This window comes from Epithele typhae (genome assembly GCF_022376455.1).
Source record: "Epithele typhae strain CBS 203.58 chromosome Unknown BXZ73scaffold_61, whole genome shotgun sequence".
NCBI lineage: Eukaryota > Fungi > Basidiomycota > Agaricomycetes > Polyporales > Epitheliaceae > Epithele > Epithele typhae.
The window spans coordinates 70,804-89,436 of record NW_025954252.1 but is presented as its reverse complement, the minus strand read 5'-3'; the positions used below and the strand labels follow the sequence as shown (position 1 = coordinate 89,436).

Here is an 18,633-nt window from a genome sequence, read left to right as displayed (position 1 = left end):
CGCACATTCGCACTGCGCGGCTGCGAAGAATGCGCCGGTCCGCGCACCATCCCGCCGACGCGCGGCGGTCCGTGGAGCCAAGCGCACGTTCTTAGGGAACCATCTGTAAGTGCAGTCACGCCCCTGCTTCCGTGAGCGGTACCTTACTGGCTCGTCCGGTCCCGCCCCCCTCGCGCCGTCGCACCATCGCGACCCCGCGCGAACATCAGTAAACGTCCCGTCCAATGCCGTCCTCGCGTCCCGGAACGACAGGACGCATTGGGCACTGAACCCCGCGCTCTGCTCGCTACGTGCGTCCGGCGTTGGGAGGATGGGTGGGTAATGGGGAGGGGATGGACCGGAGAGCGTGTCCGTCGGGATGCCGGACGGGCGGTTCGGGCGATCGCGATAGGATCACGGTACGCGATGACGCGCGCGACGAGCCCGCTATAAGCCTCCGCCCCGCCCCTCGCCGACCATCTCCCTCCTCCACCCCACCCCATCTTTTCGTCTTCTTGCTTAAGCACACCATGAGCGGCAAGCTTGCTAGCGGTGAGTCTTCCTTGCTATCCCTCGGCTCGTGCGCTCGATTGCGGGTGTGGGAGGAATGTCGTCATAGATGGATAGCGGACGCTGGGAGGGCTTCATGGGGAGACTCGGCGTCCCGGGGGCTTGTGGTCTCGCTACATGCGCGGAGGCGAACGTGACATATACCAGTGTTCTGCGGGCACGGTACAAGGGCGTGCCTCCTCCTGCATCTCGCAAGCGACCCCCTATGTCCATCTATCGAGAACTCCGTGCGGTGACCAATGGCGTTGGCTTAAAGCGAAACTGTACTCAGGGTTCTCCCTCGTACAATCGTCGGTGCTTCCGACAATGACCAATAGATACTGACGCGACTTTCTAGAGTACCCCGCTTGGAAGAAGCTTCAGGAGATCTACAACAGCGAGCATGGCAAGCTCGTTCTCAAGGACCTCTTCGCTCAGGACCCGGAGCGGTTCGCAAAGTTCAGCCGCGAGTACACCGCGGAGGACCCATCCGTGACCTTCCTCCTCGACTTCTCGAAGAACCTGATCACCGAGCCCATCCTCGCCACCCTCCTCGACCTCGTCCGTGAGGCCCAGCTCGAGTCCTTCCGCGACAAGATGTTTGCGGGCGAGCACATCAACACCTCCGAGGACCGCGCGGTGTTGCACGTCGCGCTGCGCAACTTCGATGACTTCAAGATTCAGGAGGCCGGTGCCGACGAGGTCGCGAAGGTGCTCGCGCACATGAAGGAATTCACGGTGGCGGTCCGCAGCGGTGCGTGGAAGGGGTACACGGGCAAGACCATCAACACGATCGTCAACATCGGTATCGGCGGCTCGGACCTTGGCCCGGTCATGGTCACCGAGGCGCTCAAGCCGTACGCGAAGCGCGACCTGACCGCCCACTTCGTCTCGAACATCGACGGCACGCACCTTGCGGAGACGGTCCGCGAATGTGACCCGGAAACGACGCTCTTCATCATCGCGAGCAAGACGTTCACGACCCAGGAGACGATCACGAACGCCGAGTCCGCCCGCGACTGGTTCCTCGCCACCGCGAAAGACAAGGCGCACGTCGCGAAGCACTTCGTAGCGCTCAGCACGAACACGAAGGCCGTCACCTCGTTCGGCATCGCGGAGGCAAACATGTTCCAGTTCTGGGACTGGGTCGGCGGCCGCTACTCGCTCTGGTCCGCCATCGGTCTCTCAATCGCGCTCGTCATCGGCTACGACAACTTTGAGCAGCTGCTCAAGGGTGCGCACGGCATGGACAAGCACTTCACGACCGCACCGCTCGAGAAGAACCTGCCGGTGCTGATGGCAGTCATGGGCCTCTGGTACAATGACTTCTACGGCGCGCAGACCCATGCGCTCCTGCCGTACGACCAGTACCTCCACAAGTTCGCGGACTACTTCCAGCAGGGCGACATGGAGTCCAACGGCAAGTCGATCACCAAGGGGGGCCAGCGTGTTGACTACCAGACCGGCGTACGTCACCCTGTTTTTACCTCGCCTCCCGCTCCAGTTGACTGATCTGTTCGTTTGCTTAGCCCATATCTGGGGCGCGGCGGGCACGAACGGCCAGCACTCGTTCTACCAGCTCGTGCACCAGGGCACGAAGATCATCCCCGCCGACTTCCTCGCGCCCGCAACGACGCACAACCCCATCGCGAACTCGAAGCACCACCGCATCCTGCTCTCGAACTTCTTCGCGCAACCCGAGGCGCTCGCGTTTGGCAAGACGGAGGAGCAGGTGCGCGCGGAGCTCGGCTCCGGCGCGTCCGATGCGCTCGTCAAGTCCAAGATCTTCGAGGGCAACCGGCCGAGCAACTCCATCATGTTCCCTCTCCTCACGCCCGCGACGCTCGGCGCGCTCATCGCCCTCTACGAGCACAAGATCTTCACCCAGGGTGTTGTCTGGGGCATCAACTCGTTCGGTGAGTGGTTTCCACCATGGCTCGGCTGGTGTGCTCACGTCGCTTCAGACCAGATGGGCGTCGAGCTCGGCAAGGTTCTGGCGAAGAACATCCTCGGCCAACTCGGCAAGCCAGAGGACGTCACCGGCCACGACAGCTCGGTGAGTAGGCCACCCCGTGCCCTAGCGGCGATCAAGCCGGCGTGCATGCTGATGAGTGCCGGGCGTCTAGACCACCGGCCTTATACACTACTATCAGAAGTGGAGGAAGGAGTGAGCGATTTGTCCGAACGTCGCGCTCATCAGCGAGGACGATTGCGGCTTGGATTGCACGCACCACGACTTCAAGGAGGAAGGACACAGCAGTGTATCGTCAAGTGTAACAATTTATCTTGCGGCTTCTTCTCGGTGCTCCGAGTGTGAGGCGTTGGATGTTATTGTGACGGGACTGCGCCGCAGAGCCTGTCGGCTGCATCGCGGAGGACTCGACGGGCATACGCGGGACGCGACGCGCGAGTCACATCCGCGCACGCCCGGGTGTCTACCAGGAATCGTGAAATCAGCGATTCTGTGTTCGAAATGCAATCGGCCGTAAGTTACATGCCGTTGTGCTGGGGGCTCAGGAGCTTGGGTCTGCGCCGAAGAGCCATGTTACGATAGCATCGCATGGTCGGGTACCTGGCCCAACACTAGCAGGGAGCACGTTCCAGGCTGCGACGTGAGTGGTGCACGCAGCGGTGGCCATCGGCGTTGCACTCGGGGTGATATCTAGGCGCCTGGGAGACGGGCCACGGGCTCCCCGGCCAGGGGAGTCATTCACGCTATCTCTGCGCTCTCACAGCTTATTCAGAGCGTAATAGATCAAAACCCACCGCCCTCAAAGAATCCGCACATAGGCTCCTACGCCCATCTCGACAACCATCCACAGGGAGATCGCCATGGCTCCTGCGGGCTACCAGCCGCTCAAGACCGACCCCGGCTCGACAGCGCCCTCGGCTCTCCACCGCGCCGCGATCCACCCGATCCCGCCGGTTCCTCTTCAGCACCGTCGCACTCCTCGGCGTCGTCGGCGTCTCCCTCTCTACTCACTTGCAAGGCCTTCCCCGCCCCCGCGCGATATGCCTCCGAGGGCGCCGGCCCGGCAGAGCCGCTGCAAAAGTGCCCCGCGGGCGCACCCCCGGCCGCGCGCCCGCCAGCGGCAACGAACCCCTTCGCGTCGCTGACCGTGGCGGAGACGACGGCGATCCACGGGTGGCTGCACGCGCCCGTGCGGGGCCTGAACCTCACCGCGGGCGACAAGGCGTGGATGTCGGACAACTGGGTGTACGGGATCGAGGCGCACCGGCCGGCGAAGGCGGACGCGGTCGCGTATCTGGACGGCGCGCGGGCGCGACGGCGCCGCCGCGGTACGCGCGGGTCGTGATCCACCACGGCGGCGTGCGGAGCCGTTCGTGCAGAACTACTTGGTGGGGCCGCTCCCGGTCGGCGCGGGGACGACGATGCGGAAGCTGACGGAGATCTATCACGTCGACCCGATCCCGTACAACGCGCGCGGGTTCTCGATGGCCACTGAGCTTTCGCCGCTGATCCTGAAGTACATGCCGCGATCGTGGAGGCCACGGAGGTGAGCGATGCCGCTGGTTATGTGCGCCAACTAACACGCTCCGGTCAGACTCTCTTTGGCGGCTCCGTGCGCGGACTTCCGAACGACACGCTTGTTGGCAATGCCGTCGCGCCCTTCAGCTTTGACGGAAGCTTCCGGCGCGGCTGGGTCTCGTGGAAGAAAACCTCCCCGGCCCATGGCTACACCCCGTCAACTTCTTCCAGTACGTCGACTTCAGCGGCACGGACCCCGAGACCTGGAAAGTGCTCAAGGTCCGTCATCCCGCGCACGCCCGCCGCACCGCGCTCTAACCTAAACGACGTCAAGGTGGTCTACAACCACCAAGTGTTCGACACGATCGATGAGTTCATGGCCGCCTTCAAGAACGGCACGCTCAAGCGCCTCCCCGAGCGCCCCGACCAGGACGCGGACGCGGGCGAGTGGAGCACGCGCAAGCGGCCGCAGGTGCCCGCGCAGCGCGACCTCGACCACCTCCCCGGGCCGCGCTCGGTGTCGTTCGGCGGGCTGCGCTTCCGGGTGGACCGCGCGACGCAGTACGTGAGCTGGCTGGGCTGGGGGCTCTACCTCGGCTTCGATCGCGACATGGGCATGAGCCTCTGGGACATCCGCTTCCGGGGCGAAGGATCATCTACGAGGTGCGTCGACGGCTGGCTGGGTCGTGCTGCGAAGAACGCTGATCCCGGGCTGGCGCGTGGTGCAGCTGTCGCCCAGGAGGCCATCGCGCAGTACGCGGGGAACGACCCGATGCAGACCACGACGGCGTGGCTCGACCGGTACTTCGGCATGGTGAGCCTCTCACGCGGCAGTGGTGATGCACGTCGGAGCTGACTGGGGCCGGTAGGGAGGCTCGGTGCGCGACATGATGCCGGGCTACGACTGCCCCACGAAGCGGTCTACCTCCCGGCGACGACGCACAACTTCGAAGGGAGCATCACGCGCGAGCGCGCGGTCTGCGTCTTCGAGCACGACTCCGCGCGGCCGATCACGCGGCACACCGGGTACATGAAGGGCGAGTTCGGCGCGACGAAGGGCTACCAGCTCGTCGTGCGGAGCATCTCGACTGTTGGAAAGTGAGTCCTCTCGCGCCCCGATTATATGTTGCTGGAGACGCTGACTGTCTTCGAAGCTATGACTACTGTGCGTTGGCTTTGTGAGCCATCCGTTGCGGTCAGCGCCCTGACGCCTTCGTAGTGTTCGACTACATCTTCCAGCTCGATGGCACCATCGAAGTTCGCCTTTCGGCCTCCGGCTACTGCAGGTGGGTACTGGGAGCCTGCGCAAGAGGGCTATGGCACCGCGATCCGCGAGACCACCATGGGTTCCCTCCACGACCATGTCATCAACTACAAGGTATTCGTCTTATGACGTTATCGTTTATCGACACAGCTAATCTTCGGCTTCCAGGTTGACCTCGATGTCGCTGGACAGGACAATTCGCTCGTCTACACGCACACCGACACCGAAGTGAAGACTAAGCCGTGGTTCTGGACGACTGGGGGCAGGAGGTAATCCAGCAGAAGATCACAAAGGAGTACATCGAGACCGAGGACGATGCGCTCCTCAAGTACCCCACAACTTCCAGGGTGGATACTCCCTCGTGAACAAGGAAGCCAGCAACCGTTGGGGCATCCCTCGCGGATACGCCATCCACCCTGGAATCTCACCCGTCCACAACGTACGTTCCTGCGATCTTCATCCGAGCGATGCCCAGCGCTGACCGCGTCCACAGACCGTCGTCGGCTCCAAGCGGCTGCTGAACAACGCCAACTGGGCGCGCTACAACCTCGCGGTCTCGAAGCGCAAGGACACCGAGCCGTGCTCGTCCGCGCAGTGGAACATGAACCTCCCCGGCGCGCCCCCCGTCGACTTCCACCGGTTCTTCGACGGCGAGAACCTCACCCAGACCGACCTCGTCGCCTGGGTGAACGTCGGGATGCACCACCTGCCCCAGGCGGAGGACGCGCCGAACACGCGCACGAACCTCGCCGCGTCCTCCTTCTTCGTCACCCCGCTCAACTACTTCGACTACGACGTCTCGATCGAGAGCACGAACGCGATCCTGCTCACCGAGCCCGCGACGCCGGGCGCGCCGTGGGCGTTCGACGACTACGGCGTCGCGCCCGCGCACTGCGTCCCCGACGCCGTCCCGCCGTTCGAGTACGTCGGCGTGCGGACGTTCGGGCTCGACGGCAAGGCGGCGCCGCCCAAGACTGCGGAGGAGATGCGGAAGAGCGCGGAGCTGTTCCATCGGATCAAGGTCGAGCTTTGGGCGGAAATGCTTCACGGGTGGAGGACGGTCGGAAAAACATCGAGGGTGTTGGAGGGATTATGACCGCTGTTCGAGTACGATTCTTTCGAGACATTCGCACTTACATACCAAGGGACGGGATCCGCTTGCATTCTTGCGGGAAGCCAATTGGGGCGATAGTGAAGGTTTGAGTATCGCAGGCACTAGTACATCAAGGGAGGCTTCTGTCATCATCTCACAATCCTACTTGGTTGAATCGGGAAGACATCACCAGAATTCAGGTTCGTCCCAAGAACCCCAGCTACAGCCATTGTCCCAATTACCCAGGTTAAAGGGATCATTATAATCAGACCCTTCAGCAAAATCACGTAGTAACCTCCTCAGCATGGGCATCTGCGAATCCCACCTATGACGACGGGTGAGCAATTGGGATGATGCGCTGAGAGTGACTGACCACTTCCACTGACGGGAATTCAGAGGATAGTCTCGTTTGTTTTTATTCCTGCAGGCCTCCGTGTCCACGAACGAGGGGCTCTTTGGCGTAGTTGGCCGCGCTGCGCGTGAGGACACGAAATGCTCTATGGCGTTCGCATGGTCCATACTCGGCACGGTGTATTCCCAGCGTAACGCACCCAGGTTGAGATTTTCGAAAGAGCAGAAAACGATCCCGTCGTATTCTAGTGAATCCAGTTTCCATCCACATTCAGACGTCGGGTCCCATCGAATGGCCGTCTTCGACCGCGACATAGCGGGCGGCGGGACGACGTCGGTCATGTCGAAGCGAACTTCCAAGACTTCTCGTCGCATACCCATCGGTTCGTGTCGAGGGAGTATCCTTGCGTATGACTGGTCGGAGTGTGCTTCCGGGGGTCCACCCAAGCGTGATATGGCACCGGGTCGAGCCGATTCATGACATTCGGAAGGATCTTCCACCCCCGCTCAGCGTACTTAGCTAAGGCTTGGCGCGTGGCCGGTGATTCGTTTGTATACGGGCCTTCCTTTGTAGCGAGCTCGACAGCGTGACGGTGTTCGAAGGTGGCAACCGGATACAGTGCGTACGCCACGTTGTAGGTGATCACGTTCATCACGCAGGCTTGGCGCAGGAATCAGTGACCGAGAAATCCACACAAAAAAGCAGAGTGCTCACTGGAGTGAAAGCCGAGGATGGCCTCGAACGGCGCGTTTCGTGAGATCACGATCTGCACCTTGCGTGTCGCGCCGTTTCCCGTCCGTCGCTCAAACGTGTACGTGCCGACCGTGCCATCTCCATATTCGCATTCGTCGATATCCTGGGGCAGTCTGTGACCCTTCGGCCGAACGCCGTTGGGCCACTGTGGGACATCGCTGGGATCGAACCTGATATAGTTGGCCAAAAATCTCGCAGCAACGTCTTCTTCGAACGCCTGGTCCTCCACCTGGTGCTTGCTCGGCTTGTAGACGTATCCGATCCCCATGAGGTAGGCTCCAACTTGGAAGATGCTCCGATCGAAGTAGACGTAGCAGTCCAGGTCCGACTCCTCGTACAGCGTCCGGTCGAAGAACTGCAGCGCGAACGATCCGGAGATGATCATGCCCGTGCGCGCCATGAGGGATCGGAAGGCAGCGGGGTCGTCCACGAAGCGTTTGAGACGCTTGTTGATGTTGAACGCGCGACGGCCGTAATCGGAGGATGCATCGCGCGCGTCGCTTCCGGTGGACGCAAGGCGCGCGAGCGAGACTGCGGTGCAGTGGGCGAAGATGCTGTCGTAGATGGGGGGCGACCGAAGACCTGAGCGACAGCTTCGCGAGAAGGGGGTCTGGGTTCTTGTGATGCGAGAAATTAACAGAGATCGCGAAGTATATCAAGAAGGGGATGCTCACCGGAAGTCTCGTGAGGAGACTCTATAATATTCGAGGCCATTTGAGGGCTGATGATTGCAACGCACGGATTTTGGATGCTGGGAATCAGGATTATCGAAGGACCGTTGATCTTCAGGGGAACTCACCACGTTCCTTGTGAGCGACTGGATTAGGGACGTCCATGTAGCTGGACTTCGTACTCGCTGGGGATGAGGAAGATATATAGAAAGGCGGCTAAGAGCTGCGGTAGGACTTCCAGCCACTTGCCTTTGAAGTTCGTGTGACTGACCCCCGGCTCTCCCACACCATCAGCTCAGGGGCGCATGATGACGTAGCAGAAGTTCATTCAAGGCCTGTGTTACACACGATAGAATGTGTATGCTACGAACTTTATTGCAAACATGCTTAGTCATAACGAGTCGCTGCGGTTGAACGACACGTACCGACACGTACCGCAGACATCTAGTCCAGTCTACGAACTCTTCTGATTCCTCCATGTCAGAATAGCTTTCCTCCACCGGGTCCAAGAACCTCTCCCGCAGCCGCGGAAGCTCCTTGTCCCACCTGGAGTCAATTGTCACTGTCAGCATCGCAAAGCATCCGGTACTCAAGACGACACCACGCAAAACTCACCGCGTCGATGCACGGTTGCCACCGTGCCTGTGTTCCCAGCCCGACCGACACCATGGACCTCCACCACCCCTTTCTATCAACTCTTCCACAAGTTCGCAGTGGTCCCCGTTCGGGGACGTGTATTGCCAGCGGAAGATGGGCGCCTTGACCGCCGTGAACCGACACCGGATCTCCGCGAATCCCGACTCAAGCTCCCACCCGCACTCCGCGGTGGCGTCCCAGCTGATCGGGTCGGCGAAGGGGATCGTCCACGACTTCGCGTCGCACACAAAGCGGGGGGCGTCCACGAAGAAAGGGGCGTAGGCGTCTTCAACCTTGCGATGGGTGTCCCTCGGGTTGGTGAGAATGCGCCAGCCGCGGCGGGAGTACTTGCTGAAGGCTTCCACTTGTTTGGAGGTGCGCTCGCCAAGGTCCAAGGCGCTACGAGCTTCCAGCGTTGCGTACGGGTACAGGCAGTACGCCGCGTTGTGGGTGATCACGTTCATGACGCAGGCTGCAGAAGGGGATGCCGGTGAGCGCGACGTCGTGTCCGGCGATGCTGTATAGGTGGGCTTACTGCAGTGGAACTTCAAGATCGACGCGAAAGGAGAGAAGCGAGAAAGTATGAGCTGCACCTTCCGCGCGTCGTCGCCCGTTCCCCGTTCAAACGTGTACACGGCGCGGACCCAGCGGATGCCGTACGGCCCCACGGCCGAAGCGAACCCTTCGCTGTCCCGGCTGGACTCTTGCATGAGGCACACCAGGTCTTCTCGTGCTCGCTCTCCAAAAAGTCTTCCGGTTCGCAGGATTCCTTCATATTTTCCACGATATCTTCCACGAGAGCCTTGATGTTGACCCGGAAGTCTTTGCTCTGCAGCCGGCCCGGACAGAACCGGTATCCCGCGCGGATGAGGAACGCGCCGACCTCGGCGGCGTCGTAGTCCACGGTGAGGTAGCAGTCGAGGTCGGACTCGGGCCAGAAGTTCCTGTCGAAGAACTGGAGCGCGAACGACCCGGAGAGGATCATGCCCGTGCGTGCCATAAGCGCGCGGAACGCGACGGGGTCGCCGACGAAGCGCTTGAGACGCTTGTTGATGTCGAACGCGCGCCGCTGAAAGTCGAGGGACGCCGTGCGTGTGAGGCGGGTGGTGCAGCGAGACGAATGAGGGAGAGTGCGGTACAGTAGGCAAAGATAGAGTCGTATATGGGCGGGCGGGCGAAACTTGCCAGGCGAGGGCTTCAGAATCAGCGGGAAGAGTGGCGTTCGTTGAGGCTGAAGAGAATGAGGCCCGGGTCAGCAGAGGTTTAGAGACGGCGATGCGACTAGGTCTTGCGAGACATACATGCAACCATCGGACGCTGAGACTGCCACGTCGGGCCTGCCAGTGTTGTAAGTGGGGATGTTGGACTCAGAGTGGACCTTTATGACCGACTTTTGTAGGTGAGTGGGTGGCGTGGACAAGCTGACGCTGGCGCGGCATTGAAGGCCACATCACCACATGGCTGCAAGCGACAAGGGGCTAACAAAGATTAAACAAAAGTGCCATTCGCCTCATTGAAGGGCCATTCGACAATGGTTTGTAGCTTGAAAGTCCGCGTGTGCGAGAGAAGTTCGTCTAGATTGTTTTGTAGAAACGCGACGCTTCCGTCGCCGACGCACTGTCCGAGATTGGCTGGTCGAAAATGTGGTCGGCGGTTCGGAAGGGCTAGTGGAGGAGGGGAACAGTCCTCATTGGGCATCTTGACGTGGTCGATACAATTATGTAAGCATGCAAGCATGGGACAGCGCCGTCGCGGAGGCAAGTAGATTCCGAGAGGCCCAGACCAGCAGGATGGGAATAGCGGAGGACGCAGAGGACTCGACGGGCGAGGCCCACTTGGGCACACCAGAGCCGGCCTCGACCGCAGACCTCTGGGCGCTTCACGATCGAGGAGAGCGGGGAAGGGCGTCTGCGCCCCTTGTGCCGCCCCCTCCGTCCGTGCAATGTTCTCTTTGGGCCGCCGTGCTCGCCCGTCCCGGTTTACTTATAAGCCGCCCTCCCGCCTGCGCCTCGCCCGACTCCGAGTCCTCCCTCTCCGTCGTCCCCGCCATCGTCATCGCGTACTGCCCCGGCTAAATTGCCGACGCGCGCCAGCCAGGTCACACGAACACCCATCGACATCCCAGATTCCCCGCTCTGTCCAGCCAGCTCTCGCTCTCCGCCTCTTCCCCACTCCCCGCCCATCTGACCCGCGGCCCATCCAGCCCGCCCGCCGTGCCTTCGCCGCCTTCTCCCACTCTCAACCTCTCTTCTCACTGATCGGCGCGCGCCCACCCATCCACCCGAACCTCCCACGTTCTCGTTTACTCCTCCGTCCATATATACCGCCCCTTGCGCCCTTCACGCCCCTTCCCCGTCACCCACGCCGCCCTCGCCTCCATGAGCGACCCGCGGCCACCATCCCCGACAAGAAATCCCCCTGCCCCTGCCACCCCAAACCCTGACCCGCTCCAGCCACCTCACCCCCACGTCCCGTCTCCGGCGACGCTAGAGCACGCGCTCCACGCCCGCATCGATCCCTTCTCTCCCCTCTGCCCTTCCGCCCGCACCTCCTACACCCGCGTCGACTTCACCGGCGGCACCGGTGCAAACACCCCTCGCCCCGACTTCACCGGAGATATCGACGGAGACATGGAGGAAGAGCCCCAACCCGTCACCGAGGACTCTATCCCACAGATGCCTCAGGTGTCCATCACCTTCCTCCTCGTCTCGGGGCGGAGACGAACGATGTCTTTCGAGCCGGGGACCACAGTAGGGAGGGTCAAGGAGCTCGTATGGAATGCATGGCCCAACGGTGAGCGCTCCGCCCTTCCCTGCCCTCTCCTGTAGCGCAGTCACCGCGGCTCCAGACGGCTCCAATGACTCTCCCGCCTGAGACAAAATTCCATCCGAGACAAACTTGAGACAGAGACTTACGCGATGTTGTTACAGATTGGCAGGATGAACGCCCGCCTGCTCCGTCATACCTCCGGATACTGTACCTCGGGAAGATTCTCCAAGACGAGGACTCGCTAGACAGTGAGCACGCGCGCATATACCAGGTTTTGTGCATCTCTCACGCGGATTCGCAGAGTTGTCGTTCCCAACACAACTTCCATCGGCGACCCAGGCGTCCACCATCGTCCACCTCTCGATCCGCGCATACGCTCCGCCCTCGGAAGAGGCTCCGAAGAAGAAGAGACGAGCCGGGCAGGCGTCCTCGGGCACCCCCGGCGAGCCCGCGGAGGAACACGCAGGAGGCTGCTGTGCCTGCGTCATCTGCTGAGATGCCACACTGAGGTGAGCGCACAACTGCGTTTCAATGGCCCGCGCCCCCGGACCACCGTCACTCACCTCGCGCACGCGACCACGCAGACGCACGTCCTTCTCTCCATTGCCTGAGGACTTGCTGCCCCTTTCGCCCCGCGGTGCCCTTCTCTGCGTCTTCCGCAAATCTGCCGCCGACTCGCTTCTCTCACCGACCGCCGCCGCCGGGCTCTCTTCCCCTCGCGGGCGGGCGTCGCGGCGTGTCCAGACCGCCCCGCCCCCTCCTACCCGTCCCCACCGTCCCCTGACGTCTACCGTGTACACTATACCCTACGGCTTCATCCCGCACGACGGCGCACAGTGCTCACTCCCGCCCGCCGACCTAATCCATGCATTCCCTCCTTCCTCGGTCGCGTTGCTTCCGCAGCGCCGCCGCGCGAGCGCCTACACATGGCACGCCTGCGCCCGTGAAGCTCCTTCCATGCACGCCCGTCGTCTCTTAACCCTCCCAGTCTTGGGTCGTGCTGCACAACCTTATGTCGCCCGCCTTACTCATGCACTTATCGCTCATTGCCCATGACCTGCTCTTGCGCTTTATTGCACTTTGTTGGGCGCCGACTTCAGCTCCCGTCACACTTGCAAGCTTTTCACGCATCTACCTCGCAACTGTACCATAATTCATCGCACTCGTCGCACATCGTTAGTGATTGTGTGGAAAGGTTGTGGGCGTGTGGCAAGCCCGGCGTACATTGCGCCAAAATTATGCCGCACAACTAATTTAAGGCGCTACCAGGGCTCGAACCTGGGTTTTGGGAAGATATGTTCAGAATCCCAAGTGATAACCACTACACTATAGCGCCATGTAGTGAATGTTTATTTGATTATAATGATCACAACGTCCAATGTTGCCAGATCTCAAACTCAACGCATTTTGAGCACCGGAATAGGACAAATTTTCAAGGGAGACTCGCGGGCAGGCCGCCAGACCAACCCGTACACAAGGAGCCGGGTTACTATTGCATTAGTATAGAACCGCCAAACCCAGCTCGGAGCCGCCCTCCTACCCGCTGGAGCCCCGAGTCCGTCTCCATCGACTTCCGCCTTCTCTGGACATCGAAAGGGGTTGCGGTTGGGCCGGTAGTTCCCTGTCGGGTGCAGCTTCCTCCGCTAGAGCGTTGGAGACCGTATAGGGGAGCGCGACGATGGCCGCCGCGCCGGTGTGAGTACAGCATCTCCGCGTCCCACACGGCCTGGTGTGTGTCTCGGTAGTGACGCGTCCGATCCTGCCGAACAGTCCTGGTTCACCATGAACGTCAACTCCCCCAAATACGCGTGTGTGTCCACCCCACCCCGCCCATAAGGATGGTGGTGGTACAGTAGATAAAAAGAAACCTGTCCGCACGTCTAGAACTGGATTAGCAACCACGCAATGCTATTGTACAGAGCCGGCTTGCGAGTCAGCCAATCAGCGGAACTAGACACTCACCGAACAGGACCACATTGAATGCCCGGACGTGTACGCGCGAGGACGGGAACCCCTATCCTGCGATCGTGGCTTGTCGGTCTGAGGACGGTGCACCGATTACCGCAGCGATCTCAGTCGATACATGCATAGATCGGCAGAGGAGAATCGAGACTAACTTCGTTTCAATGACTGGAAATCACGGCAGATAGTTCTACCAAAAGGGCGCCTGGAGGCACCGTCAGAACCAACGTTCAACAAGAATTCGGTACGAGCTCACCTCAGAAATTGCAATCTCGTAGTCACGATCGACTTATGACTCCACTCAGGAGGTACGCCATATTGCGAAGCCTCGGCTGGCTGAGCTAATGGGGATCAAGTACCGTCTAAGCATCCTACTCACAGCCTGTGCGGAGGTTGTGGATGCTCGCACAACCTCTGCGGTCGGAGGCTCCTTCCAATTGGCACAGAGCGCTTGACTAATCACTAAACTTTGTCAAGAGATCCCGCATACGCCTAAGCCATGCGATGAGCAGATAATGCACAATCGGCCTGATTCTTCTTGAGCACCAGCTCTCTCGGTTTGGTGGCGTCAGTCCTTTCGCGATTGAAACGAAGCGGGTTGATCGCAGAGCAGATAGTCCAAGTCAACGTACACACGACCGCGAGACGTATTGATACAGCATACAAGAGCCTGTCGACACGTAAAACGAAGCATCACCGCTGCTCTCTCGGTTCTGATGAAATAATGAGTGACATGCTGCAGCTTCAAGGAATGCACTTACGTGACCACTGGATGTTCAAGATGAGGTTATCGTAGCCGCGGCCGTGCAGCTTCTCCATCGCGCGCTGAGCGACGGCCTTCTCCTCGAAGCTGACGAACGCGAAGCCTTTGCCCGCTCCTGTCTCGCGGTCACGACCAACGTAGACACGAGCCACGCGCCCGAAGGTCCCAAAGAGATCGCGAAGGTCGTTCTCTTGGGTGTCCTCAGAGATGTTGGTGACGCGAAGCGTAGGTAGATCGTCGCGGTTTCCACCTGGGCGTCCCATAGATTCTCCCGGGCCACGGACACCTCCGCGCATGGACGGGGGGACATATTTGCCACCAGTCGAAGCAGCAGGGGCGGCCGCGGATTCGGCTGGGGGTGCGTTCTCGTCCAGTCCAAATGGTGGGGTCTCTGAAGCTAGCTCAAAAATGTCACATGTAGGAAGGATCGAGCGTATACTCACCGGTGCCCTCCAGACCAGGAAGCGAATCCTTGTAGGGACACTTCGCCGTAAAGTGATCGCCCTTACACAACCTACACACGACCTTCCCGGCACCACTCTTCGCCAAGGTCGCTTTCACCGTCTGCTCCGGGGTCTGTTCTTGCGCTGCAGCCTATTCGAGTGCTGAGGGAATGGGGCCACGGAGAAATTCGGACTACGCACCTTGTTCCCTGGACTCAGCTTGAGCAAAAGCTCCTCGCCAACGGTAGTGGTAGCCCGATCAGGACCAGGTTTGTTCCCCTTCTCCTGCCCAAACTTCGACCACATCTTCCGCTCAGCAACCGAGTGATCCACCACAGCCTTCTGCAAGACGCGCTTGGTTTTACGGGTGACCTGGATTGCGCATGTTCTTGCTCAATGCACGTTGAGTTTGAAGGACTCTATACTCACCTTCACCTTCTTGCCCTCATCATTGATGACATACTCAATTGTTGTGCGAACACCATTCTCATCCACAAAGTCCTCGACTTTAGGTTGCTCTACACGTAGGTGTGTTAAACCATGGATGAATTCACGATCTAGAATGAGCTCACCAAGTTCATCGACATCGTCCGCCCAGGACGTTTTGGGGGCACTGTGAGCGGATCAACTATGCGCCAGACCTGCAGTGAGAGCAAATGAGATGGCGTACGTGGCACTGGCCATGATAGATGGGGAAGGTGGAGGAAGAGGAAGGATTGGTTGGCTCAGTAAACCTCATAGTCCCCAAAATCTTAGCGAGTCACTTCAGCGTGACTTGCACCAGGCTGTCACAGGCGGGCCGGAGCTGGCAGCCTTGTCCGATACACTCACTCCCATCATCCTCTCTGACACCACACCTCTCTTCACACATCTTGTGGATGGACACGGGCGCACAGTGAGAAAAAGGTTGTTATCACGATGCTTCGTTATTGATTTCCTGATCGTCTCCCTCCAGGAAACACCGGCCTCCCGCGAACCTCGAAGTCAGCGATGCCTCTCCCACTCTTGCATCGTCTTCAGAGCTCCTCAGTGGCCTAGAAGAACATGAAGATGTGGTTTCGTGGATCAACACTGTTCTTGACATATATGAAGAGCCTAGTGACGCGGAACGCTCTGCTGCGCTAACGGAACTGGACCGACGCGTCTCCCATTTGGTGGGGACCCTTGAAATCGCCTCGGAAGACACCTCCGCCCACGTCGACCGACTCATCGAGGACATTTCCCGCGGCGCGTCAAGGCTCACGTACGACCTTCATTTCATGCGCGAGAGCGCGCTCTCCCTCCAGACCATCCTCCACAATGTCGAGGCCAAGTCCAGCCCGTCCATGGGTGCAGAAACGGATGCCGCACTGGAGAATCTGCATCACCTCGACACCATTAAACGCAACGTGGAAGCAACTCGGGAGGTTTTGCGGGAGGCGGAGAGTTGGAGTACGCTGGAGAGCGACGTGACGTCTTTGCTTGGGGAGAAGAACTACGAGAAAGCCGCGGAACGGCTTTCGGAGGCGTCGAAGAGTATGGTTGTCTTCGAAAACACACCGGAGTACGACAGCCGTCGCACCCTCATGGTCAGTCTGCAAAATCAGCTCGAAGCGTCCCTCAGCTCCGCACTTGTCGCCGCAGTCAACTCGCAAGACGTTGCTGTGTGTCGAAACTACTTCTCCATCTTCTCCAACATCCAACGCGAGTCCGAGTTCCGCAACTACTACTATGGCTCGCGTCGCGGTCCTCTGGTAGAAGAGTGGCAGCTCGCGAGACTCCGTGACTGTGAAACCACCTCCCCCATCGACCAATCATCCCTGGCATTCTCCGCCTTCCTTACCACCTTCTATGATTCCTTTGTAGCCATCCTGCAGACGGAGAGAACCTCTGTGCCTGCCATCTTCCCCGATCCCCGACCTACGCTCTCTGCCCTCATCACATCCACCCTTTCTGCCTTGCAACCGTCGTTCTCCCAGCGTCTGGAAGCGCTCTCGACGCATTACGGTGCCCAGGCTCTCCTCCAGCTCATTTCGACGTATCGGGCGACCGAAGACTTCGCTGTTACCACTGACAAGATCATGGAGAAGGTCAGCTATGCTGCACCCATCACCTCCGAAGACCAGCGACCCTCTGCACACTCTCGCCGCCGTTCAACAAACCGGATGTCGTTGTCCATGTCACGACGGAATCGCCCGTCTATCAGCGGCACAGGCGTCCTGATCCCTCCAACTCTCGGCTGGGACACCGAACTCTTCGAACCCTTCGTCGACTTTCAAGTGGAGTACGCGGCGCTGGAGACCCGTTTTGTCGAGGATGCGCTGAAGACGGTATTGGCTGCCGAGTCGAAAGGACGTATCGACCATGCACGCGTGCTTCGAGAGCGCGCTGTGGATGTTTTCGGTATCGCAGAGGATGCCATTGCACGGTGTACGGCTTTCACGCACGGATACGGCGTCCTTGGCCTTGTTCAGTCTGTCGATCGCCTGTTCTCTGCCTTCGCTGAGGCTTCAACTTCGGAGATCTCCGCGCGTCGAAGTGGTCAAGGCGGTTCCTCAATGACGGCATCTGCCTCTGGGGAAGACCTCTCCGACCTGGATTACACTGCGGATGATTGGGTAGACATCCAAGCACTCCTCCATTTCCTCGAGGCCGTCCGCACACTGCTCGACCGCATGGTCATGTTCGAATCAAAGCTTCGTGCGAGCTTGGTCCAGGTTTCCGCGTCGATGCGCCAGTCACGTAATGACCCAGCGGCGATCTTCATGTCTGGCGCAAGCCGCGGCAAGCTCCAGCTACTCATGCAGTCCAATTTGAACTCGGCGGAGCTGCAGGAGCTGCTCAATAAGGTCGATCCGGAGGCGCCTCCTCCACAGAGTGCAACCCCAGGCAGCACCTTCCTGACTCCTACTCCCCCGACACCGGGACGTTCCCCCCACATCCCATTCGCCGTTCCTCACTTCATCGCTGCCCGCCTACACCCTACTCGTCAATGCCCGTACAGCGATCTCTGAACTCGCACGGACGACCCAGCAAGCCCTCCAAGACACGATCCTCTCCCCGCTGTACAAGTACCTTTCCACCTACGCTTCCTCCTCCCTGTGGGCCGCTCCGCCCGACCCGCAGACCCGACGCGTGCAAGGCACTGGCGGCGGCAACGCGCTCTCCGAGGTCTCCGTGCCCACCTTCTCGCTCTCCCCGAGCAGCACGATGCAGCACGTCACCGAAGGCCTCCTCAACCTCCCGCGCCTCTTCGAGGTCTACGCCGACGACGACGCGCTCGCCTTCTCGCTCAACACCCTCCCCTTCCTCTCGCCCGACACCCTCCGCGCGCTCTCCGAGCCCGCGCCCCCCGCGCCGACCGACGCCCACGCCGCAGCCGGCGGCATCACGCACACGCGGCGCGCCCCGTCCCTCGCGCTCGCGCACGCGCCGGCGTCCCCCGCGCTCGCGCTCGCGCCCGCGCCGCTGCCCCCGGAGGCGGTCGCGGCCGCGTGGCTCGCCGCGCTCGGGCGCGCGCTTACGACGCACCTCACCGACGCCGTCCTCCCGCGGATCGCGCGCCTCTCGCCCGCGGGCGCGGCGCAGCTCGCGAGCGACCTCGGCTACCTCGCGAACATCGTCGCCGCGCTCAACGTCGACGCGCCCGCGCTCGAGCGGTGGCGCGCCGCCGCCGCGCTCGACGACGTCGAGGGGCGCAGGCGCGTGCGGGAAGATAGGGCCAGGCCAAAGGGGGTGGGCGAGGGGGGCGAAGCGGAGGCGCTGGACGGGAACGGGAACGGGCACGGGGAGGCGAAGGACGCGGCGGAGTTGGAGCTGGACGCGGCGGTGCTGGCGGCGGTCGCGAAGCTTCGTGGGTGGGCGTGAGGCTCCGTGGACATGGAGGGTGGAGGACGGACGCCGACGGGCGACGCGAGTGTGGGATGCGTG

At 60.8% G+C, this 18,633-nt stretch overlaps 6 protein-coding genes and 1 non-coding gene across 7 annotated transcripts; 4 read left to right on the top strand and 3 right to left on the bottom strand.

The window, feature by feature from the left end:
• Positions 1–509: 509 nt before the first annotated feature.
• On the top strand, positions 510–2,699 carry BXZ73DRAFT_92160 (glucose-6-phosphate isomerase; the record flags this gene model as incomplete). Its single annotated transcript, XM_048026263.1, has 5 exons — positions 510–531; positions 887–1,999; positions 2,058–2,444; positions 2,493–2,584; positions 2,655–2,699. The coding sequence occupies 5 exons, from the start codon at positions 510–512 to the stop codon at positions 2,697–2,699; spliced, it is 1,659 nt and encodes a 552-aa protein (XP_047874018.1).
• A 661-nt stretch (positions 2,700–3,360) lies between these two features.
• BXZ73DRAFT_105122 (copper amine oxidase) lies at positions 3,361–6,378 on the top strand (the record flags this gene model as incomplete). Its single annotated transcript, XM_048016145.1, has 13 exons — positions 3,361–3,453; positions 3,519–3,828; positions 4,018–4,046; positions 4,095–4,193; positions 4,250–4,297; positions 4,353–4,854; positions 4,888–5,116; positions 5,173–5,183; positions 5,238–5,275; positions 5,331–5,396; positions 5,451–5,510; positions 5,629–5,721; positions 5,776–6,378. The coding sequence occupies 13 exons, from the start codon at positions 3,361–3,363 to the stop codon at positions 6,376–6,378; spliced, it is 2,181 nt and encodes a 726-aa protein (XP_047874017.1).
• A 686-nt stretch (positions 6,379–7,064) lies between these two features.
• Positions 7,065–10,226, bottom strand: BXZ73DRAFT_105121 (uncharacterized protein; the record flags this gene model as incomplete). Its single annotated transcript, XM_048016144.1, has 8 exons — positions 7,065–7,387; positions 7,442–8,034; positions 8,614–8,697; positions 8,767–9,259; positions 9,323–9,474; positions 9,507–10,018; positions 10,089–10,124; positions 10,179–10,226. 8 exons carry the CDS (start codon positions 10,224–10,226, stop codon positions 7,065–7,067), a joined length of 2,241 nt encoding a protein of 746 aa, XP_047874016.1.
• A 939-nt stretch (positions 10,227–11,165) lies between these two features.
• Positions 11,166–12,051, top strand: BXZ73DRAFT_92159 (ubiquitin-related domain-containing protein; the record flags this gene model as incomplete). The annotated part of the gene is made up of 3 exons (XM_048026262.1): positions 11,166–11,580; positions 11,718–11,804; positions 11,858–12,051. 3 exons carry the CDS (start codon positions 11,166–11,168, stop codon positions 12,049–12,051), a joined length of 696 nt encoding a protein of 231 aa, XP_047874015.1.
• Positions 12,052–12,813: 762 nt separating this feature from the next.
• Positions 12,814–12,892, bottom strand: BXZ73DRAFT_t170. The gene has a single exon. It is a non-coding gene; the product is annotated as a tRNA-Gln (tRNA).
• A 1,319-nt stretch (positions 12,893–14,211) lies between these two features.
• BXZ73DRAFT_105119 (translation initiation factor 3, RNA-binding subunit) lies at positions 14,212–15,408 on the bottom strand (the record flags this gene model as incomplete). Its single annotated transcript, XM_048016143.1, has 7 exons — positions 14,212–14,231; positions 14,280–14,672; positions 14,725–14,875; positions 14,926–15,096; positions 15,154–15,242; positions 15,297–15,337; positions 15,395–15,408. 7 exons carry the CDS (start codon positions 15,406–15,408, stop codon positions 14,212–14,214), a joined length of 879 nt encoding a protein of 292 aa, XP_047874014.1.
• Positions 15,409–15,602: 194 nt separating this feature from the next.
• On the top strand, positions 15,603–18,570 carry BXZ73DRAFT_105118 (Golgi complex component 7-domain-containing protein; the record flags this gene model as incomplete). The annotated part of the gene is made up of 3 exons (XM_048016142.1): positions 15,603–15,619; positions 15,680–17,631; positions 17,708–18,570. 3 exons carry the CDS (start codon positions 15,603–15,605, stop codon positions 18,568–18,570), a joined length of 2,832 nt encoding a protein of 943 aa, XP_047874013.1.
• Positions 18,571–18,633: the final 63 nt, after the last annotated feature.